Raw genomic sequence first — 27,981 nt, forward strand, 5'->3', positions numbered from 1 at the left:
CTGCCAACAAAAGTGCGTATAGTCAAGGCTATGGTTTTCCCAGTTGCAATGTATGGCTGTGAAGGTTGGATCATAAAAAAGGCTGAGCGCCAAAGAATCGAGGCCTTTGAACTCTGGTGCTGGAGAAGACTCCTGCGAATCCCTTGGACTGCAAGGCGAACAAACAAGTCAGTCCTAGAGGAGATCAACCCTGACTGCTCTTTAGAAGGCCAGATCCTGAACATGAAACTCAAATACTTTGGCCACCTAATGAGAAAGAAGGACTCACTGGAGAAGAGCCTAATGCTGGGAAAGATTGAGGGCAAAAGAAGAATGGGATGACAGAAAACGAGGTGGCTGGATGGAGTCACTGAAGCAATAGGCGTGAGTTTAAATGGACTTCAGAGGATGGTAGAGGACAGGAAGGCCTGGAGGAACGTTGTCCATGGGGTCGCAATGGGTCGGACACGACTTCGCAACTAACAGCAACAACAAAGACTCATATCTGTCTTGAATGATGCTAATGATCATTATAGCGTCTGCAAACTTCAGAACTTTAACAGAGGGTTCCCTTGATGTGCAGTATAGACTTGTCTCACTAGCAGCCAGTGCACTTGGAAAGCATCACAGGACCTGGCCATCAGCTCTTCATGAACTGCTATTTTCAACCTAAATGTAAGAGTAACTGTCATTAGGCTCACATACAGGTAGTCCTCAACTTACAATTACAACTGAGCCCAAAATTTAATGGTAAATGAGAAATTTGTTCAATGAGTTTTGCCCCATTTTACACTTTTCTTGCCACCTTTGTTAAGTGAATCACTGCAGTTGTTAAATTAGTCACATGGTGCTTAAGTAAATCTGGCTTCCTCATTGAGTTTGCTTGTCAGAAGGTTGCAAAAGCTGATCACACGACCCCAGAATACTACAACCATCACAAATGTGAATCAGTTGTCAAGCAGCCAAATATAAATCATGTAACCATGGGGATGCTGCAACGGTCATAAGTGTAAAAAATAATCATAAGTCACATTTTTCAGTGCTGTTGTAACTTTGCACAGTCACTAAGCGAACTGTTGTAAGTTGAGGACTAACTGTACATTTAACTCTGTGATTATCAGTCAGTGGGAAATAGTTCTTTTTGTCCAGAGATGGGTCCAGTACTAACCAAAGCACAAGAGACATAACAAATAATAAGACACAACCAATATTTTTATTGCTGTTTAAATTAAGATCAATCAATTTGGTATGCTCAGGGATGTAAATAATATTGCTATCTATTAAGATACTGGAAGCATCTACCATATTAGTTCCAAATCAAACCAATGCGAATCTAATGCAGAATTATTCAAGCCACTGTTTTTAACCTACAGCAAGGGTATGGACAACTTGCTTTACTACATTTTCTTTAATAACTGTACATGCAACTAATAAAACTAAGAACTACTGAAACTGGCTGACAATGCAGTAAATGTATTATTTATTTTATGAAAAAAACAGATCTAGACTATTCTCAGAAAAATGTGAGAAGAGAATATTGTTTTAAAAAACTGATAAGAAGAGTCAAATCAGTTTATGTCTTCATGAACATTAATCAATATTGCTAAACTTGGTCTGAAAAGCCAAATTTTCTCATCAGTAAAATGAATATCTCACAAATACCATCCTATGGAGGCCTGAATTATGTTATAAAGATCTACTGCTTTATCGAATAGAAAATACGATAGAAAATATATTTTTAAGCAATTGTAGATTTGGTAATGTTAGCCAAAAATTTGCAAGTACTCACTTATTAACACAGAATCAACCTTCTTCCCTAAACAATCTAAAATCAAAGTATAAGAAGAATAAATTAACAGGAATATAATGATGGTTTAGTGGTTTATTTTTTACAATTTACTGAAATATTATAAATTTTCACATTAAGGATAACATTCTAGAATTGCAATACAGAAATAATTGCAATACAGAAAGAATGCTAGTATCCTTGTTCAGTCAACAATGTTCACTTTGCTTTGTTCAGCTAAGAAGTGAAATAGGTATAAAAAAATAGTTATAAAGTGTAAGATACTGCTGTGAAAAATATACTACTAATTACTTTCCTCCTCAATACTGAAATGAAAAAGTTCACAATTTTTACAAGAAATCAACCCTATACAAGAAATCTTGCTCTAGCTCTGTTTGATTTGTCGACAAACTGTAATGAGAATACTATTAAAGTTAAATTTAAAGAACGAAAAGGAGAGCTCCTTCACTAATTCTCATTATTTCTTAATCAACACGCATAGTGCTAATGTAACTGTTTCACACATTGTTTAAACCAAAGACCTTTACACATTTATTGCTTCCTGATGAAACTTTTGAAGGTGCTAAAATGATAAAGTAGATGTGTTAGGTAACAGACTTACTTTTTCCCCCTTCTCATGGTGCTTATCCTGACAGTGAGAGGAACGATTACTTAAACTTTGATTGTATGACCTATTAAATTCCTGTTTACTCTTTTTCTAAAAAGATAAAATGTATATTCATGGAATGAATACAGATAAAAGCTATCTAATTAAGTCTGACAGCCAAATCACTCCAAACATAATGATCTAAACAAAACTATGCAAAGAATAACAAAGCCAAAAAAAAATTATTTTATATATATAACTTGATTAAAATAATATAATTTTATTTTGCTATGTATTGATGCATTATCATAGTTCAACTTCTATGTGTAAGGCTATCATTTTATAGCTTAATGAATTTGTACTGGACTAATAATTTCCATATGTCCTCTAATTAACAATGACTGGTAAAATAACTGAAGAGAATAAGATGACAAAACTGAAGCAAAAGGGTCATGTGTTTGCAATCTATGAATCAGCATCTATCAAAACTCAATTATATGAAATAGTAGCTTATGAAGCTTAAACACAACAACAGAAGACTCTTATTTGTTTGGTCTTTATTCTTGGTGCAGCATTTATAACCAGAGTTTCTACATGCTTGTAACATCTAGGGTATCCACAAAAACAACTTGATAACATGTGCAGTATCAATAATTCCAAACAAAATGCCAACATATAGATCCAGTGGTCCCCAACCATTTGGTTCCACAGAATGGCAACGAGAGGGGAGGTTTTCATGCGCACAATCTAATACTGTGCATGTGCAAATAAAGTTTCACATGCTCACCACTGACTGCACAGCCCAGTTCCCACCAGGTCGTGGACTGGTACTACAGATCTCTGATGTAGACTATCTGTTCATAAAACTGGAAGTCATAATGACTATTTCCACTTCTTTAATTGTTAAACATTTTTGCCAAAGTTTTACATATTATAGTAAGGAAGAGGCATTTTTAACTGAAATTAACTTTACAGAGTTTTACAACTTAATAATCTCCATATCAAGATATCCAGAGAACTAGACATGAGAAAGTTATTTACATATAATTTTAGCTCATCAAATGTTTTCTCTGGAAATACAGCTTTTATATCTGCAGAGAGCTTTGTTTTGAAGCTGATATGAGTTTGGCAGGAGACATGTTCCCACATTCAGAGCACATGCTTTAAAGTGATATTTCCTTCTTTCCTTGCTTAGTTTCTGAATGTGCACATAATACACAATTACTGAAAAACAACTATAGTGGTACTCGACTGCTTCAAAATTTGTTAAATTTGATACTGGACACGTCTTGATGCAAAAATGTTGTCCCAGTACTCAATGAGCTGCAATAGGAAGAGGGAAATAACTATGGAGCTATGGATAGGAAGTCAGCCATGCTGAGAAAGTAACTTCAAAATGAGGGGAAAAGCCGCAAAAGGTGGACAGGAAGTTAGCATGTTGGGAAGTTCACTAATATAGGAAAAGGGACAGTTTGTTGTTGATCACATGGTTTAAGGGTCACATGATTTAATCACATGGTCTGCATGAGGATCATCTTTTTTAGTACTCGTCACACCTCCTGGAATCAATTAACGATGTCTAACGAGATATCACTATATAACTATATAGAGGAGTGAATTATGACACTACAAGGATGGTCATCTAAAGAATTACAGATTAATTTAAATAATTAATTCTTCTCAATCTTTTGTGAAAATCTAGTTACTACGGAGTAGGAAAAGCCTATCAAGAAGGAAGCTAAGATAGAACTGTTCAAAATAGTGGGCATCCAATCTTCTCATCATATCAAATCAATAGGGTCAAGCACAAATGTATAACTACAATCAGCTAACTATTCCAAAATTCTCAGAAGCAGCTCTTCTTCCAGGAAAGTGATAACCCTAATGGAATGCTCTTTACTGTCCCTGACATAGATAATTTGGTAATATGGTATAATGTGATTGGATAAATTTACATTTGCCAACTGTCAGAAAAAGACAGGGAACTATGTTTTGGATTTTCAGACTAGATAATGAATTTTTGTAATTCTTTAGAAGAAGTAGTCCTATCTATATACAAAATAATGGCATTATAAGCATTCAGGAAGCAGAAAAAAATATCCTAAGTATAGATGAGTGGATGTAGTTTCACTCAAACTACCTTAGAATGAAGGTAGTTTGAGTGAAAAACAATACTCAGAACATGGTAATATCTGCACCAAGAACCATCATAACTCTATATAAAGTATGCTGGGTTAATGTATTGGAGTCCCAGATAATTGTCAAACAAGTACTAATAAAAGTAGTGTCCCTTTCATGCAGAGCAAGTACAGCAAGACAGAACAATTACACAGGTTCCCAGACGCACATCCTAATACAAAAGATAACCAATTTCTGAGTAGATTTCTACAAGTTAATGAGGAAAATATTAAATATGTATCCAATAGAACATGAAGATGATTATCTAAGTTACACACTCCACCTGATGGTAGGTCCACTGTGTATGATATAAATGTTCTGGAAATCTGAAAGATTTACAAACCACAGTAGTGAGACGATGTGGAATTCACAAGGATGCAATCTATATTTCTGGGAATCTTTAAAAGGAAAGAAATGAAGGAAATAGGTATTTAAATCAATGTAACTACGGCTGTTTTTGATAGACATTGTAGAATAGGGGTGTCAAACTCAAGGCCTGTGGGCCGGATCCAGCCCGTGGGGTGCTTAAAATTGGCCCGTAGGGCCAACCTGAAAATAGCAAAGGACTGGCCTGCAGTGCTTCAGACAGTCAAAATGAGGCACGAGGGGGGCTGCATGTGACCCCCACACACCATGTTTTGGCCAGCAGGGTGCTGCAGGAGGCATCCGTTCTGTCTCCCCCACTCCCTGGCTGGCCCATGGAGAACTGCAATGCTGTTCTGGCCCTGGAAAAAATCCAGTTTGATACCCCTGCTGTAGAACTTCTTTTTTTGAAAAGAAAGCTTACCAGTTTTCATATCAAATATCTTACTATGTCCCAAAGGAATGGGTATCCAAACATTATTAAATCTCAATAGTATCATTGCTTTCATTATAAAAAAATATTTTCATAGGTGTGCTTTCACTAATGTGTTCAGTTTTTGATAGGATTATTGATTCATCACAACTGAATTAAAGGAAGTATACATTCAGCTGCCACTTATTGCCCTGTCTCCAAATAGTTCTGTTTTGGAGAGGCAGAATTAAAATTTAACACTCTCTTTTAGTCATGTAAGAGCAAATTTGCAAAATGCATGATAATGCTTATAAATATATTTTTCTCTGAAGGGACAGTGGTTTTTCCCTACATAAATGATTGACTTCTTTTGTTTTCCCTCTTCCTGGAGACTACAGTAATATATAATATTCAAACTTACTTTATGAAGTGGTATAAAAGTCTGAGTGCTATTGCTAATGCAAATTATACACCTCAACATATCTAACATAATTAAGGCAGAAAGAACTAGATTGATTCCCCCTGGACTCAGGATTCAGGAATCTTAAATTCCAGTTAGGCTCTCCTTTTCATGTTCCCAGAGCCTGCTACTCCATCACACATGCTTTTGTTCCTCTGCTGGAAACAAATACGGACCTGTGTTCCTGAGTACTTTTATTTCTTCTTCTGTCTTTCTTCTGTTAGCAGATAATTGATAACTCAAATTTCAAGACAAGTTCTATTGCTTTCTAATTATTCCCAATTATACTCAGGAAGCTTACAATACCCCAATAAAACCTTTCAAAATTTTTATTTGCTTCAGTTTCTTTTTCACATTAGCTAAACCTTGATAAGGAAAGTTTTTCATACTTTTGCTCCTGTACTGATTTTTTGACTGGCATAAAAATAAGAGTTAATAGAGTTAACATGATAATCGGTCCTTTATATGAATACGCAAAAATGTATGAAGTCCCGAAATGTACTGAAGCTCATATCCTTAGTAGGACTGGTGAATTTTCTACCACATATCCCAGCAAAACAACACTTGAAAATAACAGTGGTGTTAAAGCAAGAATCAAATAGTATTTTTTAACAATTATTAATTAGATCCTTGAGAAATTGATAGTAAAGAACATTGCACATTCGGCTGTCTGCTTCCATAGTATGAAGAAATTAAGTAGCAGCCAGGTGCTGCTAATCAAGTGTCCTTGACCAATTAATCGTAACAGAATAATAAGAGTTGGAAGAGACCTTGGAAATCTTCTAGTCCTGCTCAGGCAGAAAACCCTATATCATTTCAGACAAATGATTGTCCAATCTCTTCTTAAGAATTCCAGTGTTAGAGCACTGACAGCTTCTTGAGACAAGTTATTCTATTAATTAACTGTTCTGTCTCCTTAGTTTCAGGTTGCTTCTCTTCTTGATTAGTTTCCATCCATTGCTTCTTCTCCTGCCTTCAGGTGCTCTGGAGAATAAGTTGACACTCTCTTCTTTGTGGCAGCCCCATCAACAAGTATGACTATCTCTATAAAAACTGAAGTTTTAGGAGTTTGCTGGTCTCCATCATTGAAGTCCTAGTAGCCAAAAAAACTAAAACAAGAGGTATAGAATCAAAATCATGTGAAGTAATAGTACCACTTTATAAAGCCTTAGTAAGACCAGACCTAGAATACTGCATCCAGTTTTGGTCACCATACTACAAAAAAGATGTTGAAACTTTGGGTGGGGAAAGTCCAAAGAAGAGCAATTAAGAGGATTAAAGGCCTGGAGACTAAAACATATGAAAAATGGTTACAGGATTTTGATTTGGCTAACTTAGAGAAAACAAAAATTAGGAATAACATGATAGCAGTATTCCAATATTTGAAAGGTTGCCACAAAGAGGAGACAGTCAATTTATTTTCTAAAGCTCCAGAGGGCAGAACAAGAAACAATGGAAACTAATCAAGGAGAGAAGCAACTTAGAATTAAAGAGAAACTTCCTAACAGGGAGGACAATTAACCAATGGAACAGCTTGTCTTCAAAAGTTGTGGGTGTTTCATCACCAGAGGTTTTTAAGGATAGTCATTTGTCTAAAATAGGTATAGGACCATGATAGCAAACCTATGGCACACAAGCCTTTGCCCCAGCTGAGCTCTGGAGCACCTCCCACCAGCCATCCGATTTTCGGGTCTCTGCAGCACTGTGGTTTAATCAAAATGCAGTTAAAATACTACGTAAGCCATCAGGAATATAACTATATACATCCAACAGGAACAGGTAGTGCTTCACAGGAGCAGACAGAGGTAAATCCTAGAGAGGTAGGAAATGCATCACTGAACAATGGAGATGAATGCTAAAGAGGAATACATCTGCATACAAGGCAGACATAACACTTGTAACAGGATAGGCATGCATGGGGGGGAGTGTGGGAGGGTTGGCATGCCCCCCGCTCTCCCTGCACCCTGTTTTTGATCACAGGAGGCTTCAAGGAGGCCTGGTAGGCCTGGTAGGCCCAAAACGGCGTACACATGTGCAGGGGAGGGTGAGTGTGTGGGGGGATGGCGCATGCATGCACAGGGATGTGTGTCGTGCATGCATTGTATTATGGGTGTGGGCACGCACATGCTTTTGGCACGCAAAGACAAAAAGGTTAGCCATCACTGGTATAGGGTCTCCTGCTTGAAAGGGGGGGGCTGGACTAGAAGACCTCCAAGGTCCCTTCCAGATCTATTCTTATCTAAAAGTGTGTACTAACACAATGCCAAAGAGATTGTTGATGGCCATCAATTTAGAACGGCTTTAAGGCCACTTCCAAACAATTTAAAGTCCATCATTCTATAGCGAGGAACATTATTCACATTAGAACAATGGAAAACATTCAAGACAGTTGCCAATCTTCCCAGGAATGGACATTCCAGTAAATTCAGCCCAGGCCCAGACCATACAATGTTCAGAGAAATTACAAAAAAATCCAGGAGTTACATTTCAGACTCTATAGGACTCAATTAGCATCTGAAATGTTAAATTTCATGACATTATAATTAGAAAAAGACTGAATAAGTATGATTTGTTTGAAAGAGTTGCCAGGAGAATGTCTCTTCTCTACAAAAAAGAACATGACAGCATGGATTAGGTTTGTAAAGTTGCATCTGAATAAATTACTAAACTTCTGGAACATTATCCTTTGGACAGATAAGATCAAAGTGGGGATGTTTGGCCACATTTGACAAAAACCCAATATAGCATATCAGCAGACACATCTATACCATCAAGCACAATGGTGAAGGGATGATGATTTAGCTTGTTTTGCAGCCATATGATCTGGGCACCTTGCAGTCATTGAGTTGACCATGAACTCCTCAGTATATCAAAGTATTCTAGAGTCAAATGTGAGGCCATATGTCTGATACCTAAAGCTTGGCTGACCTTGGATCTTTTAACAGGACAATGATCCCAAGCACACCAGCAAATCAACAACAGAATAACTGAAAAAGAAAAGAATCAAGGTGTTTTGAATGGGTCAGTCAAAGTCCAGACTTCGACTCAATTGAAATGCTGTGATGGGAACTCAAGAAAATTCTGCATAAAAAATGCCCACAAATCTCAATGAACTAAAGCAATGTTGTAAAGAAGTGTGAGCCAAAATTCCTCCATAATCATAAAGTCAAACAGAAAACAATTACTTCAAGTTATTGCTGCTAAAAGATGGCTGATTGAATCATAAGGTGTACTTAGTTTCACACATGGCTTCTCCACTTTGACTTTCTTTTTGTAAAATAAATGATGACATAGTGTAATATATCATGTGCTATTGTTCATTTGAGATTGTATTTACCTACTTTTAAGAACTGCTAAGGACCAGATGCTTTTCATTATATCCCAATACATAAAACCACAGAACTGAAAAACAATATACTTTTTTTTTTCCACATGACTGTATCTATTGAAGTGGCACTAGAAGAAAAGTATAATAGAAGGATATTAGTACTGGAACATGCCTATAAGCAATGTAAGGCACAAGTCAGTATTATAAATATTCATTAATTTAATTATTAATTAAATCAAACCACAGGCACTAATAAAAAGACTAACATTTCCTTCACTAGAAAGCTCATCTAGAAAATTGTGATGCAGCAACCAGAATTGCAAAAATAGCAGACAGAATCATATCCAATAAAGCCTACAAATTGGACAATTCTGCAACTTACAGATACTCTAATTATGGTCTACTATCAGTGTGACTGTTATAAACTAAAATTGTGGAATTATTAGTGAATAATAATGAGATGCTCATTGTAGATGATACCATTCTGGACTCTCCTTCACTAAGTTTCTAAACATCCTATTTTTTTTTTTCAAAACTAAAATGAAATTCAGTAACAAATACCCTCTTTGTATCTAGCCCATTTATGTTCAGTTGAATAACTTGTATAAAGTCCTTCTATGATATCAATTAAAAGAAGCAACCTGAAAAGTGATCTTTTAAAGCTTACTTTTTCCCCACAGAAAATGCCACTGCATCAGAAATGAAGCACATGTGAACTCTGCAAATTTTCTTTTCAAAATAAACCAAATAATTTATACATTAGAAGTATGTCCTAAAATCATCTATATTTTATTACTTCAACTAAAGGAAGTTACATTGCATTTAAATCCATATCTCACAGTCAGCCACTAGGGAAGTATTTTCTTGATGCACCATGGTTAAAGCTATTCCAGTAGCAATGTTGATAGCTAATTATGGAAATGACTGTTCCCTTTTCACATTTCTTTCTACAGTTGCCTCTGTCTAACAAAGTGACTGCTTATCTTCACTTTCATAAATACAATGAAAAGAAAGCATTAATCTAGGATAGAGTTTGGAAACCCAGAGGACTGTTGGTATTCCTATCATAATGTCAATGTGAATAATCTTATAAAAATCCAGAACAGAAAATTCAAAGTTGGAGCTAGGTCTACAATAAGATTTGTAATACTGACAACTCAAACAAGCAGGGGATCATGGTCCAAGATGAAGAATTTACTTTGGAAAGAGGAAAGTGTGAATCAGGTATTACACATCGGTCACACAAGAAGAGCACAGTATCCAAAAAGAGAAGCCACCTTCTGATTGGTGATTCAATTGTAAGGGATGTAAATTTAGGAAAGGATACGGAGGTTTTGAAAGAGGTCAGGTGTCTGCCAGGTGCTACTGCCAGCAGAGACAAGAGGCGTATTCTTAAGATAGTCAAGAATGCCAGTAAGGATTGTGATGTTGATGCTATAGAATAGAATAGAATAGAATAGAATTTTATTGGCCAAGTGTGATTGAAGGAATTTGTCTTGGTGCATATGCTCTCAGTGTACATAAAAGAAAAGATACGTTCATCAAGGTACAACATTTACAACACAATTGATGATAATATATCAATATAAATCATAAGGATTGCCAGCAACAAGTTATAGTCATACAGTCATAAGTGGAAAGAGATTGGTGATGGGAACTATGAAACGATTAATAGTAGTGCAGATTCAGTAAATAGTCTGACAGTGTTGAGGGAATTATTTGTTTAGCAGAGTGATGGCCTTCGGGAAAAAACTGTTCTTGTGTCTAGTTGTTCTGGTGTGCAGTGCTCTATAGCGTCGTTTTGAGGGTAGGAGTTGAAACAGTTTATGTCCAGGATGCGAGGGATCTGCAAATATTTTCACGGCCCTCTTCTTGATTCGTGCAGTATACAGGTCCTCAATGGAAGGCAAGTTGGTAGCAATTATTTTTTCTGCAGTTCTAATTATCCTCTGAAGTCTGTGTTTTTCTTGTTGGGTTGCAGAACCGAACCAGACAGTTATAGAGGTGCAAATGACAGACTCAATAATTCCTCTGTAGAATTGGATCAGCAGCTTGGATAATACATCTTGGCACAAATGATCTGTCCCAAAAGGATGCACTTTCTGTACAGAATGATTTCCAGACCTTGGGGTATGAGCTTAGTAGTATAGGTTGTAGGCTTATCTTTTCGGAGGTTTTACCAGTATATAAGGAACAAAAAGGTAAAGGCCAGCATATAATGGAGTTTAATGTGTGGCTAAAGGAGTGGTGAAAAAGGGAAGGCTTTGGTTTTATTAGTCATGATGTCTGCAACTGGTCCAATGAAAAACTATACAAAAGAGATGGATTGCATCCATCAAAGAAAGGGACTGAGTTACTTAGCAATAAATTCACAGATTTTCTGGATAAACATTTAAACTGAACAGTGGGAACAGAGAATTAATTGATACAGAACATTTCTGTCCCCAGCAATCCAAAATTAATAGGGTTATCAGTGCATGTAACATAGATGTCTGTGTGGATAAGATTATCAGCCCTGCTATTAAGCAAAACCAAGCATTTAATAGTGAGTGCCATACTATGTGCACTAATCAAACAGGTGGCAAGAAAGTAGGGGCAGTCAGGCACAACACAGGTTATGTAGACAGTAAACACAAGGTCAATCAAAACGGACTCAAATGTCTATACACCAATGCACAGAGTATGAGGAATAAACAGGGTGAATTAGAAATTCAAGTAAATGAGGGCAGATATGATATTGTTGCCCTTACAGAAACTTGGTGGGATGAAACTGACAAATGGAACATACAGCTAGAAGGATATAAATTATTTAAAAGAAACAGACCAAATAAAAGAGGAGGTGGAGTTGCACTATATGTAAGAAATAACTACATCTGTACAGAAATAGAGCACAACAATGATGAATATTATCTTGAATGCATTTGGGTCAATATTAAAGGGAGGGAAAATGAAATTGCCATAGGTCTATACTATAGGCTACCCAACCAAATAGAGGAAGTAGATGAACTTTTTGCTAGTCAGCTAACTAAGGTATGTAGGAAGCACATCACAGTAGTAATGGGGGATTTTAACTACCCTAACATCAACTGGGAGACAAACTCTGCACCAAGTGGAAGATCCAACAGGTTCCTAACAAACCTAGCAGACAACTTTGTTTCCCAAAAAGTAGAGAAGGCAACAAGGGGATCAGCCATACTGGACTTAATTCTCACTAACAGAGATTAAATGATAGAAGGTGTTGAAGCTATAGGAATCTTGGGGACAAGTGATCACGCAATATTGGAATATGCAAACACAAGTAGTAGAACAAAGTCAAACTAGAGTCTTGCACTTCAAGAGAGCTAATTTCAATAAACTCAGAAAGAGCTTGAGAAGGATTCCATGGATGAGAATCCTCAAGGGGAAAACAACTCAAGAAGCTTGGGAAATTTTGAAAAGCGAGATTATAAAAGCGCAGTCTACCACAATACCAATGAGGAAGAAAAATAATAGATCTCAAAAGAAACCAGCATGGATGCATAAAGAACTATCTGACAAATTGAAAGACAAAAAGGACAAGTATAAAAAGTGGAAAGAGGGGCAAATAACTAAGGCAGAATATCAACAAATATCCTGAACCTGTAAAGATGAAATGAAGAAAGCTAAGGCTCACAATGAACAAAGGCTAGCGACAAAAGTAAAAAATAACAAAAAAAAGCTTCTTCCAACATGTTAAAAACAGGAAAAAAGTCAAGGAAACAATTGGCCCATTGCTGGGAGAAAGTGGCAAGAAGGTGACAAGCAACAGGGAGAAAGCAGATCTACTTAACTCATTTTTTGCATCTGTCTTTACACAAAAGGAAAAAAACAATCCAACCTATCAAAAACAGCACCACAAAAAAACAGATTAGGAACACAAGTTAAAATAGGGGAAAAAATGGTAAGCGAACATCTGTCTACCCTAGACGAGTTTAAATCACCAGGACCGGATGGATTACACCCCAAGGTTCTGAAGGAACTGGCAGACGACATCTCAGAACCACTGAACTATATCTTTCAAAGATCCTGAAGAACAGGGGAACTGCCAGAGGACTGGAAAAGAGCTAATGTAATTCCCAGGAAAAAAGGAAAGAAAGAAAAAACAGATCCAGATTCTGGAAAAGATAATCAAGCAACGAATCACCGAACACCTAGAAGCAAACAAAGTAATAACCAAAAGCCAATGTGGGTTTCTCAAAAACAGATCATGCCAGGCTAATCTTATTGCATTCTTTGACAAAGTGACAAAATTAGTGGACCAGAGGAATGCTATCGATAAATTTACTTGGACTTCAGTAAAGCATTTGATAAAGTAGACCATAACCTACTACTAGATAAAGTAGAAAAATGTGAGTTAGACAGCACCACCACCAGATGGATTCGTAACTGGCTGACCAACCGCACTCAACTGTAGTCCTCAACGGAACTACATCCACATGGAGGGAAGTATGCAGTGGAGTACCCCAAGGCTCTGTTTTAGGCCCAGTACTCTTCAACATTTTCATCAATGACTTGGACGAGGGGATAGATGGGGAACTCATCAAATTTGCAGATGACACCAAGCTGGCAGGAATAGCCAACACTCCAGAAGATAGGCTCAAGATACAGAAAGATCTTGACAGACTAGAACATTGGGCGCTATCTAACAAAATGAAATTCAACAGTGAAAAAAGTAAGGTTCTACATTTAGGCAAAAAAACCAAAATGCACAGGTACCGTATATGTGATACCGTGCTCAATAGTAGTAACTGTGAGAGGGATCTTGGAGTCCTAGTGGACAACCATTTACATATGAGCCAGCAGTGTGCAGCAGCTGCCAAAAAAGCCAACACAGTTCTGGGCTGCATAAACAGAGGGATAGAATCAAGATCACGTGAAGTGTTAATACCACTCTATAATGCCTTGGTAAGGCCACATTTGGAATACTGCATTCGGTTTTGGTCGACGTGATGTAAAAAAGATGCTGAGACTCTAGAAAGAGTGCAGAGAAGAGCAACAAAGATGATTAGGGGACTGGAGGCTAAAACATATGAACAATGGTTGCAGGAACTCGGTATGTCTAGTTTAATAAAAAGAAGAACTAGGGGAGACATGATAGAAGTGTTCCAATATCTCAGGGGTTGCCACAAAGAAGAGGGAGTCGGGCTGTTCTCCAAAGCACCTGAGGGTAGAACAAGAAGCAACGGGTGGAAACTGATCAAGGAAAGAAGCAACTCAGAACTAAGGAGAAATTTCTTGACAGTTAGAACAATTAATAAGTAGAACGACGTGCCTGCAGAAGTTGTGAATGCTCCAACAATGGAAACTTTTAAGAAAATGTTGGATAACCATCTGTCTGAGATGGTGTAGGGTTTCCTGCCTGGGCAGGGGGTTGGACTAGAAGACCTCCAAGGTCCCTTCCAACTCTGTTGTTGTTGCTGTTGTTGTTGTTGTTGTTGTTATTATTATTATTTAATATTGCTCCATATCAAAGAAAATGTGATCAGTACCCGATTGGTATTTTTTAAGCCAGGATGATCTGAGACAAAGCATTGAATTATGTTGATTATACAACAGTTATATAAAGCAATATATAACTGTTATATATAAACAGTTATATAACTGTTTATATATAACAGTTATATAAAGCAATATTCACAAAAGAAAGAGAGCTCAATGATTCAATGGATAGCTTTGATTGGTAAATTTTTGAAAATGATATATTCTCAACAGCAGAGAAAGCAAATACTCAGCAGTAAGAGCAAACTGTTGTAGTACATTTTTAAAAACCATATGCATCAATTCATCCAAAGAAATAGCCAAAGGTATAATACCGAATAGAAAAAAACGATAGAGATGAAGGACCAGAAATCAAATCAAATTAAATCAAAGCAGTATTTGATAAATAGATTGGTTGAGATGAATGTTTCTGCTATAGTCAAAAGGAAGAAAATTATGCCTTTTGGTTTTGCTTTTGCGTATGTCCTTTGTTAAAGAAAGAATGAGATACTTTTTCAATATGGGACTCACCAAAACTTATTTCTGCTCAAGAACTTTCCAAATGGAACTCTGTGCCGAAACAGATGCTAACATGTGCAAACAATATGAAGAAAACATTTCGAGGTTTTTAGAGACAATGAACTGAAAACTAATATCCTTTACATACTAGAAATAATCCACTGAAATAAATTTTAATCTTAGTCCAATTTTTTTCTCTGTGCTCCTTGACATTTATTGTTTGCGCTTCTCGGTCAGTTGGATTTTCAGTTATCAGAGTAGTGCCATAGTAGTTGCACAAATTATTGATATTTCTCTTTACTTTTAAAATCATAACTCTAATTTTGAAATTCAATTGCCTTAATATATATTGAAAATATACTCAACATCTAGCTTGAATAAATAAGGGAAGGTATGTAAGACCCTATCGTTAATACTCATGCAAGTTAGGTTTATCATGTATGGTACTACGTATGTGTTTAAAGATACATGCATAATGTAAAGAAATTGGGTCACCTTAATCTTTGATTACAGACTACTAATGTAGGAAAATACAGATCAATTGCTATTTGTAAGATTCAGGTTTTGTCATGTGTAATCATATACTTGTGATTATGTGTATTGGATTGTGTACATATAGCTAAGTTCCTCTGCAAATGGGACTGTCATCCAGATGTTGAATGTCTTATTACTTACAGTCTCAAAATACAGTCTCAAATAATGTATAGAGCCAAACAATACTTGGTAGGGTAACAATGAAGGTCATGGAAAAGATATACAGATACCATGACATGTCTATACCTAGAGACAGTTTGCTAACAATGGTCTTCCCTTGACACTCTATGGAAGCATAAGTTGGATTCTGATGAAGCAGGATAGAAGCACTGAAGCTTTTGAATATTGATGTTGAAGCATAAGAATACTATGGAGACAAAAAATAACAACAGGGGAATATAGAGCAAATCAATCTAGAGTTCCCATTCATTGCATAAATGACAAAATTATTAAATTTTGGACACAATGTGTGAAAGCTAGACTCTTGATAAATCTATAATGAGAAAGATAGAAGGAAAGAGCAGAAGAGGTGACTGCTACTAAGGTAGATGGATTCATTTACAATGACAATTGATGCACCACTGGAAAATCTGAAGGTCCATGTTGGGAGAAGATCATCTAGCTACATCATCTGATTTCAGCAGAAAGTCTGTCTATGTGGTTACTAATAGCTGATACCAACTTGATGGAATATAATCAGTGGTGAGCTACGGCCAGTTCGGATCGGTTCAGGCAAACCGGTAGTTCCGACCAGTGGCTGGTCCCACCTACCCATCCTGGTGCTATCATGTCCTATATAATTGCCAGTTTTTTGATGCCATGTGCATGCGTGGAAGGCATCAAATGCCTTTTTGATGCTGTGTGCACACTCACATTTTCAGTTCGGGCCGAACCAGTTGTTACAACTGGCAGCAGTCCACCACTGAATATAATCAATATTTATGCACACAGTTTAAATAGTTAATCACAATCAAATTGGATAAGGAGAGTAACTAAATGAAATTTATTAAATGTTTGATCCAAAACAAATACTTTTTGCCAGCAAGGAATATGAGAACAAAATCCAAACTAAGAAAACAGAAAAATTATCAAGAGGGATGACAGTGGCATGAACTGAATTTCAGAAAGAAAAATTAACCACGGACCTAGAAATAAAGGATGCTGTAGGAGAAAAAATATTCTATATTCTATATGCTGTATGTATGTATGTATGTATGTATGTATGTATGTATGTATGTATGTATGTATATTAGAAATGTTGGAAGGTTCAAAATCAGGGATAAGAAATACCAAATTATTTAAACTTTTAATTTACTATTGCAGTAAAAAGAACCTGTGTAGACAGCAGAAATACATGAGTTCTATATATAATGCTTATAAAGTTTCATTACAAGATCCCAAATCAATTCCAATTCCATATTAAAATAAAAAGCTAAATTATAGATCTTTAGAACACTTTTACATTGCATGCTAAAGATACTGCGCTTTACAATTCCTCATCTTTTATACCAGGTTTTTATATTTTCACAGCAAATGTAGAATAAAACAATGAATATCAAAGTCAAAGGAATCCATCATGACAATTTAAATCTTATTTGAAAAAAGTAAAATTAGAGAATCTGGAAGTACAGTGGTACCTCAGTATTAATTGTTAATTAGTTCTGGGAGACATGATGAGTACCAAACAAAATTTTCCCTTAAGGAATAATGTAATGAATAACAAGGCAGCCAACACCAATAAATTCTAGTTTGTGACTGAGTACCAGGACAAAATTTTCATATCAATTGTACTGATTATCAAATTTGATGAGTTTCAAAGCAATTGAATACCAAGATACCACTGTAGAAACAAATGTAATCCTCATATTAAAATGTAAGACACAACCAGGAAAAAAAGGGAATTAGACCTAAGACTGATCCCAATTTATAAATTCTGTAACAATACAGAATGTTATCTGAAAATTGTTTTGTACTCTCAGAAAAACCAATGTTCATTAACTTATGAACTCTATCATAAATATTTATATCCAAAAATGCTACAAACAGAAATTCTAAATAAAGATAGTAAGATTACCTCCACAATTTTATTTATTTATTTATTTATTAAATTTTTATACCGCCCTTCTCCCGAAGGACTCAGGGCGGTGTACAGCCAGAATAAAAACAAAATATATACAATTTAAAACAACATTTAAAAAGAGCAAATTTTAAAGGCTGATTATTAAAATTTAGATTTAAAAATTTGAAAATATTAAGAATACCCAATTAAAATTCAACACTAATTATGCCAGTCCCGTAATCAAGACATTAACAATAATTCTAAGGCAGAAAAACTAGGAAAAGCAAAACAAAATATTTTAAGCAAAAAACTTACATTCTCTGGATACTTGTAAATTCAGATCAGACAGATTTATAAAATAAATACTGTCAGTCAATCACAAAATGACAGTTATCTCTTCAAGCCTTAATGCTATATAGAATCTGACACAAGATATACATTATGTTAATCTGAGAAACAAAAACCACAATATGGTCAGATTTTTAAGGAAAATCTCCAATATACTCAAATTTACAGAATAAATATCTCCAAAATAAAAGATCATAAATTAAAAGTAAATTGAAATTTACAGACTGGGAGAGACAATTTTTTAAAATAAATTATAGAAAATAAACAGACAGCTACTATTGAAAATGAATTTCAAAAAGGATTAGTATTAAAATATGATATCTTCAATTACTAGATACAAACATCAAGGATCAGAGACTAGATTAACTTTTTTATATAATGCTACATTATTTCTTTTATTTTATTTATTTTATTAGATTTCTAGACCGCCCTTCTCCCGAAGGACTCAGGGCGGTGTACAGCCATGATAAAAATAAACAATGTATAATTAAAAATAAATTTAAAAACTTATTATACAGTTTGGCCGAGAAATTTAAAATATATAAAATCTAAAAAACCCCAATTTAAAACTTTAAAATTTTAAATTTAAAATCTAGACGATTTAAGAGAGCCCCGCGCGAACAAACAAATATGTTTTCAGTTCGCGGCGAAAGGTCCGAAGGTCAGATATTTGGCGTAAACCAGGGGGAAGTTCATTCCAAAGAGTAGGAGCCCCCACAGAGAAGGATCTTCCCCTGGGGGCCGCCAGCCGACATTGTTTGGCGGACGGCACCCTGAGAAGTACCTCTCTGTGAGAGCGTACGGGTCGGTGGGAGGCATGAGGTAGCAGCAGGCGGTCCCGTAAGTACCCAGGCCCCAAGCCATGGAGCGCTTTAAAGGTGGTAACCAGAACCTTGAAATGCACCCGAAAGGCAACAGGTAGCCAGTGCAGTCTGCGCAGGAGGGGTGTTACATGGGAGCTACGTGGAGCTCCCTCTATCACCTGCGCAGCTGCATTCTGGACCAACTGAAGCCTCCGAGTGCATCTCAAGGGGAGCCCCATGTAGAGAGCATTGCAATAATCCAGCCGAGAGGTAACGAGAGCATGAGTGACTGTGCATAGGGCATCCCGATCAAGGAAGGGGCACAACTGGCGAACCAGGCGAACCTGGTGAAAGGCTCTCCTGGAGACTGCCACTAAATGATCTTCAAACGACAGCCGTGCATCCAGGAGAACACCCAAGTTGCGCACTTCCTCCTTTGGGGCCAATAACTTGCCCCAAACAGTCAGCTGCGGCTGCAGCTGACTGTATCGGGGTGCCGGCATCCACAGCCACTCCGTCTTGGAGGGATTGAGCTTGAGCCTGTTTCTCCCCATCCAGACCCGTACGGCCTCCAAACACCAGGACAGCACTTCAACAGCTTCGTTGGGGTGGCCCGGGGTGGAAAAGTACAGCTGAGTATCATCAGCGTACAGCTGATATCTCACCCCGAAGCCACTGATGATCTCGCCCAACGGCTTCATATAGATGTTGAACAGGAGGGGCGAGAGAATCGACCCCTGCGGCACCCCACAAGTAAGGTGCCTCGCGGTCGACCTCTGCCCTCCTGTCAACACCGTCTGCGACCGGTCGGAGAGATAGGAGGAGAACCACCGATAAACGGTGCCTCTCACTCCCAACCCCCCCAACCGGCACAGCAGGATACCATGGTCGATGGTATCAAAAGCTGCTGAGAGATCTAACAGGACCAGGGCAGAGGAATAACCCCTGTCTCTGGCCCTCCAGAGATCATCCACCAACGCGACCAAAGCTGTCTCCGTGCTGTATCCGGGTCAGAAGCCGGACTGGAACGGGTCTAGATAGACAGCTTCATCCAGGTACTGGGGTAGCTGCCGTGCCACGGCACTCTGTACAACCTTTGCGATAAAGCGAAGGTTGGAGACCGGACGATAATTGCCTAAAATAGCTGGATCCAGGGAAGGCTTCTTGAGGAGGGGTCTCACCACCGCCTCCTTCAAGGCGGCAGGGAAAACTCCCTCCAACAAAGAAGCGTTGATAATCCCCTGGAGCCAGCCTCGTGTCACTTCCCGGGAGGCCAGCACCAGCCAGGAAGGGCACGGGTCCAGTAAACATGTCGTGGTATGCAGCCTCCCCAGCAGCCTGTCCACGTCCTCGGGAGCTACAGGGTCAAACTCATCCCAAACAATCTCCACAAGACACGACTCCGCCTGGATCATCCCAATTTCGGTCCAAGCCATCCCGGAGCTGAACGATTTTGTCGTATAGATAACCACTAAACTCCTCGGCACATCCCTGCAACGGGTCATCCCACACCTCCTGATGTAGGAGGGAGCGGGTCACCCGAAACAGGGCGGCCGGGCGGTTATCTGCCGACGCAAAGAGGGTGGAAGCATAAGAACGCTTCGCCTCCCTCATTGCCACTAGGTAGGTCCTAGAATAAGACCTAACTAGTGTTCGGTCAGCTTCGGAACGGCTGGCCCTCCAGAACGGCTGGCCCTCCAGAGACGTCTTCTCCGGCGTTTCATCTCCCTCAGCCCCTCAGAGAACCAAGGGGCCGGCCGAGATCTACGCCGGGTCAGAGGCCGCAAGGGCACGACATGGTCCAAAGCTCCAGCCGCAGCCCGTTCCCAGGCCGCAACTAGTTCTTCAGCCGTGCCGTGGGCCAGGTCCTCAGGAAACGGCCCAAGCTCCATCAGGAACCTCTCCGGGTCCATCAGGCGCCTGGGACGGAACCAACGCATTGGTTCCGTCTCCCTGCAGTGGTGGGTAGCAGTCCGAAAATCTAGGCGAAGGAGAAAATGATCTGACCATGACACCGGTACTGTTTCTAACTTATCTAATTCCAGATCATTTAACCACTGTCCAGAGATGTAAATTAAGTCCAGTGTGCCTCCCCCTGTGTGCGTAGGGCCATCAATTACTTGAAGCAGGTCCAAGGCCGTCATGGAAGCCTGGAACTCCCGAGCCACCATCGATGACAAGCCTGTCGATGGCAGATTAAAGTCCCCCATGACTATAAGTCTGGGGGTCTCAACCGCCATCCCGGCGAGCACCTCCAACAACTCGGGTAGGGCTGTAGTCACGCAGCAAGGAGCCAGGTACGTGATCAACAAGCCCAACTGATTCCGATGGCCCCACTTCACAAAGAGGGATTCACAACCGGCAATCTGAGGTACAGTGGCCTCCCTCGGCTGTAGACTTTCCCTTATAACAACCGCTACCCCCCCCACCCCTACCTTGGGTTCTCGGATGATGAAATGCTCGGAAACCTGGCGGGCATAACTCCACGAGGGGAACCCCCCCCTCTGGGCTCAACCAGGTCTCCATAATGCCCACAAGGTCCGCAGCTTCCCCCTGAATAAGATCGCAGATCAGGGGGGCCTTATTGACCACGGACCGAGCATTACATAACATCAACCGGAGACCAAGGCTCTGAGGACCATGACCGCCCGGGGAACGGGTAAAGACTGAGGGGTCGGAGCACATGATCGCTTTGAGACAGCGAGCACGTTCTCTCAAAACTTGATATGGCCCCCCGCTTCCGCCATATCTGCCTACATTATGCTACATTTACACAAAGCAAGGGCGACATTTGTCCAAATATATTTTGTCCAAAATTATGAATATTCTTCAGGATATTCCCAAAATAAAAACCTAACTCTCTGTTATATAAAATTGGAGAATGAAACTCCAATCTTTAAATATTATAATGCACTGAATTTTACATAACAATTAAAATCCACATTTAACAATTTACAAGATTAAATTTTAATACTACTTTGTATAAATTCAACCAGCCTAATAGTAAAATTATGTATTTATGAAATGTAGGGAATGCAATGCTGAATTCAACAAATTCTTACCAGTTTACTGAAATGGTATTTACAATAACCACAGTATTGGACATTGTCTGCACCGTTACCTTCTTCTTCACAAAGAAGTCCTGCAAACTGTGCACTGAAAAAAACAAAACAAAAACAAAGAAAAACAGGACGGGTCAGCTAAGAAACATGGATGCTCAACAAAATTTCACAATTCAGTTATTAACTGACCTTTTAATTTGGAGCAATTATGCTGTAAAACTAACTAATAAAGTTCTGTATGATATGTAAAAGGAACTTAGTAATCAACATTTGGAGGATAAATGAAAAAAGAAAATTTCCCTGAGATATTGCAACAGTAAAATATATCTATTATATGTAACTTGTCTGAATAACTCTGGGGTTTTGCAACAATATATAAACATATAAATTTATCTAGGTAACAAAGAAAGCACAGGAAAAAAAGGATTGTCTTTTCTGTTTACTTACCATGTTACATGGAAAGCTTGACGACATCCATGTTTATTACAGGTCATGCAAGCACCTGAAGCTGCTTTGCTTTCTCTGCCTTGCTCTTCACATATATAACATGTCTATGGGGAAAAATAATATTGTAATTAGTACGCAATTTGCTTTAAGCAGGTTAAAAATTGACAACAAAAGAGTAAACACTGAACAGTTTTTCTGTTTTCAGACATGTTACTTTACACTGAATGTGACCTCCATCTGAATATTCTGTAAGAGTTCCCAATGTGTATCAGATCTCCATGCAGTAAACTGTTTCTACTACTGACCACACACAACACTGGCAAATACGTGCATTTACTTGATTGTATGGTAGATTTCCATACTTAAAGGATATAGTCCCAGAATCCCAGACCGGTTTCTTTGACATCTGTAGTTATGAAAACCTTGAAAAATTAATGCTGGCCCACTTGAAAATCCTCATGGATCCACTATTACACTCCTTGCAGTTTTCCTACTGTGCAAATAGATTGGCAGATAGTGTTGTCAATATGGTATGTACTACACCTCGCAACATCTTGAATCCCCAGGGACTTGTGCACGAGTCCTTTTTGTAGGCTTCATCTCAGCATTCAATATCATCATTCCAGAAATTCTTCACTCCAAACTGATTCAGCTAGCTTTGCCTGCCCCTACTTGCAGGGTTGATTACAAGCTTTCTGACAGATAAAAAGCAGTGGGTGAAGCTAAGGAAAATCACACTGAATATCTGTGCGCTCTATCCCTTACTCTTTTCTCTGTGTACTGATGACTGCATCTCTAAGGATCCCTCTGTTAAAGTACTGAAGTTTGCAGATGATACAAGAGTCATTGGTCTCATTTGAGACAGTGATGAGTCTGAATATAAACAGGTTGAACAAGTGGCGCTGTGATGCAGCCTAAATAATCTGGAGCTGAACATATTTAAAAATGTAGAAATGACGGTGAATTTTAGGAGGAACCCTCTATTCTAATATGTCTTACTATATTAGATAATACAGCATCAACAGTAGAATGCTTCAGATTTTGGGGTTCTATAATTTCCCAGGATTGGGAATGGACACCTAATATCAAAACCATTATTAGAAAGGCACAACGAAGAATGGTCTTACTGCATCAACTCATAAAGTTCAGAATACCCCAGAACCTGTTGATATATTTCTACAGAGGATTTATTGAGTTTGTCATTTATATTTCTATAACTATATGGTACAGCAACCAAACAGGAGAGGTACAGACTTCAACAAATAGTTAGGACTGCAGAAAAAATAATTGTAATTAGCTTGCTTTCCATTGAGGGCCTGTATATTGCATGGATCAGAAAGAGAGATGAGAAAATATCTACAGACCCTTCACATCCTGGACCTAAACTGTTTTAATTCCTCTCCTTGGGACACTGCTACAGGGCACTGCATGCCAAAGTAACTACACATAGAGACAGTTGCTTCCCTCATGCCATCATTCTGCTGAACCCCTAATTCCCACAGTATTGTCTTATGCATAAATATATTTACCCATGTAATATGGCTATATTACTATTATTCTTCTCATCTTTTCTATTACTTTCTCTTTTTGTTATCATCATTATATTATTACTCTGTTATTTTACCATGTACACTGAGAGCTTCTGCACCAGAAACAAATTCTTTGTGTGTCTAATCACACTTGGCCAAATAAAGCACAGCACAGCACAGCACAGCACAGCACAGCACAGGTCCCCAGCCCCCAGGTTATGGCCCACTATCAGACCGTGACCTATTTGAAACCAGATCACAGGAAAAATGAGCAAGTGCCTGTGCATGAAGCTTCACTTGTGCAAGTGGCAGGCAAGTACATGCACCTGTGCGAAGCTCCACCTGCACGAGCAGAGGAAGCCTACAGAAAAGGTGATAAAATGCTTTACAATCAGGCCAGAAATGTATTAACAAGGGAGATTAGAGCAGCAAAAAGAAGCTACTCTGAAAAGCTAAAGAATCAGTTCTCAACAAATGAACCAGCAAACATGTGGATAACTCTTAAAAATATAACTGGCTATGGCAAACCTCCTTCCCAGGCTGAAAGTAATCAACAACTGGCAGATGACCTAAACAGAGTTTTACTGCAGGTTTGAAAGGAAACTACAGCCACCAATCTTCACAACCCCCATCTCAGACACACCAAAAACAGCCAAGCCTCCTACAACTGACCCCATCCCATTGGGTTCACAACCCCTAATGATCACAGAAAAGGAAGTGCAGGACCTATTCCACAGACAAAAGCCAGGAAAAGCTCCAGGCCCAGATAACATAACTCCTTCTTGCTTAAAAGTCTGTGCTGACCAATTGGCCCCCATCTTCACCTGTATCTTCAATAAATCACTAGAGATGAGCTATGTTCTTTCTTGCTTCAAACGCTCTACCATCATCCCAGGGCCGAAGAAGCCCACTGAATGACTACAGACCAGTTGCTTTAACATCTGTAGTCATGAAAACCTTTGAAAGGCTAGTGCTTTCCTACTTGAAAACCATCATGGATCTGCTGTTAGACTCCCTGCAATTTGCATACTGAGCAAATAGATCAACAGACGATGCTGTTAATTTGGCTCTGCCCTACATCCTACAACAATTTGAATCTCCAAAGATCTTTGCAAGGGTCCTCTTTGTAGACTTTAGTTCAGCATTCAACACCATCATTCCAGACATTCTTCTAACTAAGCTAAACCAGCTAGCGGTACCTGAACACACTTGTATATGGATCATAAGCTTCCTAACAAACAGGAAGCAGCAGGTGAAGCTAAACAAGATCACATCAGATACCTGTACAATTAGCACAGGGGCCCCCCCAAGGCTGTGTGCTCTCCCCACTTCTCTTTTCTCTGTATACCAATGACTGCATCTCCAACAATCCATCTGTTAAACTACTGAAGTTCGCAGATGTCACAACAGTGATCGATCTCATTCGAGACAATGATGAATCCGCATACAGACGGGAGGTCGAATGACTAGTCTCGTGATGCGACCGAAACAATCTGGAACTGAACACACTCAAAACCGTAGAAATGGTGGTAGACTTTAGGAGAAACCCTTCCATACTTCCACCTCTCACAATATTAGACAACACAGTATCAACAGTAGAAACCTTAAAATTTCTAGGTCCTACCATATTGCAAGATCTGAAATGGACAACTAACATCAAAAACATCATCAAAAAAGGACAACAAAGAATGTTCTTTCTGCGCCAACTCAGAAAGCTCAAACTGCCCAAGGAGCTGCTGATCCAGTTCTACAGAGGAATTATTGAATTTGTCATTTGCACCTCTATAACTGTCTGGTTTGGTTCTGCAACCCAACAAGACAGATACAGACTTCAAAGGATAATTAGAGCTGCAGAAAAAATAATTGCTACCAACCTGCCTTCCATTGAGGATCTGTATACTGCAAGAAACAAGAAGAGGGCTGTGAAAATATTTACAGATCCCTCACATCCTGGACAGAAACTGTTTCAACTCCTACCCTCAAAACGATGCTATAGAGCATTGCACTCCAGAACAACTAGACACAAGAACAGTTTTTTCTTGAACGCCATCACTCTGCTAAACAAATAATTCCCTCAACACTGTCAAACTATTTACTAAATCTGCACTATTAATCTTCTCATCATTCCCATCACCAATCTCTTTCCACTTATGATTGTATAACTGTAATTTTGTTGCTGGTAATCCTTATGATTTATATTGATATTGTTTCCTGATTGTTTATTTGTACCCTACGACTACCATTAAGTGTTCTTATCATTGTTAAATTTGTACCCTATGACTATCATTAAGAGTTGTAAGTGTTGTACCTTGATGAAGGTATCTTTTCTTTTATGTACACTGAGAGCATATGCACCAAGACAAATTCCTTGTGTGTCCAATCACACTTGGCCAATAAATTCTGTTCTGTTCTGTTCTGTTCTGTTCTGTTCTATTCTATTCTATTCTATTCTATTCTATTCTATTCTATCTTACACGTGTGAGAAAAGCTCCACTCGTGTCAGCGAAGGATGCTTATGCTGATGCATGAAGCTTCATTCGTGTGAATGGAGCTACATGCACAAGAGCACTCTGCTCACACAAGTAGAGCTTTGTATGTGAGCACAAATTTCTGCAGCTCACTCAGCTCACACAAACGCAAGCACCCTCCACTTCTGTATGAAGTACCACTCTCACGAGTGGAGAACGAGTGTGTGCATCACTCATACAAATGGGCATGTGTGCACCGGGCTTGGCAGCAAGCTGGAAAGGTTGGGAAGTGCTGTAGTGTAGTGTAGTGTAGTGTAGTGTAGTGTAGACACTGCAATGCTGTGCTGTGCTGTGCTGTGCTGTGCTGTGCTGTGCTGTGCTGTGCTGTGCTGTGCTGTGCTGTGCTGTGCTGTGCTGTGCTGTGCTGTGCTGTGCTGTGCTCTGTTCGGCTCTATTCTATTCTATATAGCAAATGAATAAATACTATACTACAACAGGAAAAAATGTAACACAAAAAAAATTCTGCCAGGAAGTCACAATTGAATACTATTAATATTAGTAAAATAAGAGATATAACTTCCCTAATTTAAGTATTCTGTAATTTGTGTGTCATCAAATAATTGTTCACCTTTTAATTTTAGTAATATGGAAGTATTCCAAAAAGGCAAGGATCATGCAAAGAGACACAGATGTGTACATGATTTCAAATACATAAGCACAAATGAGGTCAATTCTAAATATTTAAAACTTTTTTCCATAAAAACTTCAGCAATATGTATTATATTGTATATTGACTCCACTTTCAAGCAACTTAAATAAATCTCCCAAAATCACAGAAAAAGTTACATTCTGGAAAATCAATTCTATAAAATACTTGATATTTATTGTTTTTAGAGTTATTATCTCAAATAAGGCTTCTGCCTTGTGCGTAAGTGCACAAGAAACCTTTATACTTCAGACTTATTCTTATGGTACACTACATTAATGCAATGATGGAACATGAAAAGAACCTTATAATGCCTACATATAATGTCTAAAGGTCATCAGATAATAATTGAGAATATTTCTAGCTCATCAGATAAGTCAGATGAATTTTCTCTTTGGAGGAATTTTTTTTTTATTAGGCATAAAGGCTGGTGCTTTATTTATTTATTTGGTCTGCTTCTTAGTGCAGTTCAGAGTATTGTTCTGATCTTTAAAGCCCTTAATGGCATAGGTCCTGATGAACTGCCTCGACCCCTAAGCCCATCCTTCTCATGCAAAAAGAAAGGGCCTACTTCTCTTCAGTCTCTAACTGAACTAGAAGAGCCTTCTCAGCTGCAGTGCCTCCCCTTTGGAACAGATCTAAGGTAAGATATGCCCTCCTCCTTCTGCAAGAGCCTAAAATCTTAGCTCTGCTGGGTGGCCTGGGGACCAAATGGTGGAGTTCCAAGCTGAAGGTGGCTGCTGGATTGATGGCAGATTCTACTCCCTACCCCACCCCACTTTGCACTCTGGTCTCCCAACTATCCATCTTCTTGGTTATCATATTGACATATTCTTATTGTGTTCTTTTTCACTGTTTATTTTATTGTTCTATTATTTAATTTCTATTCTGTTTAAG

General features: G+C 38.5%; 1 protein-coding gene across 1 annotated transcript in view; it reads right to left on the reverse strand.

The window, feature by feature from the left end:
• Positions 1-27,981, reverse strand: part of MLLT10 (MLLT10 histone lysine methyltransferase DOT1L cofactor) — a 174,427-nt gene that overhangs the window by 100,366 nt on the left and 46,080 nt on the right. Inside the window, 2 exon segments of the mRNA XM_058181854.1 lie at positions 21,935-22,028; positions 22,382-22,485. Of these exon segments, the coding sequence (XP_058037837.1) occupies positions 21,935-22,028; positions 22,382-22,485 (198 nt within the window).

The sequence above is a fragment of the Ahaetulla prasina genome, chromosome 4, assembly GCF_028640845.1.
Source record: "Ahaetulla prasina isolate Xishuangbanna chromosome 4, ASM2864084v1, whole genome shotgun sequence".
Taxonomy (NCBI): Eukaryota; Metazoa; Chordata; class Lepidosauria; order Squamata; family Colubridae; genus Ahaetulla; species Ahaetulla prasina.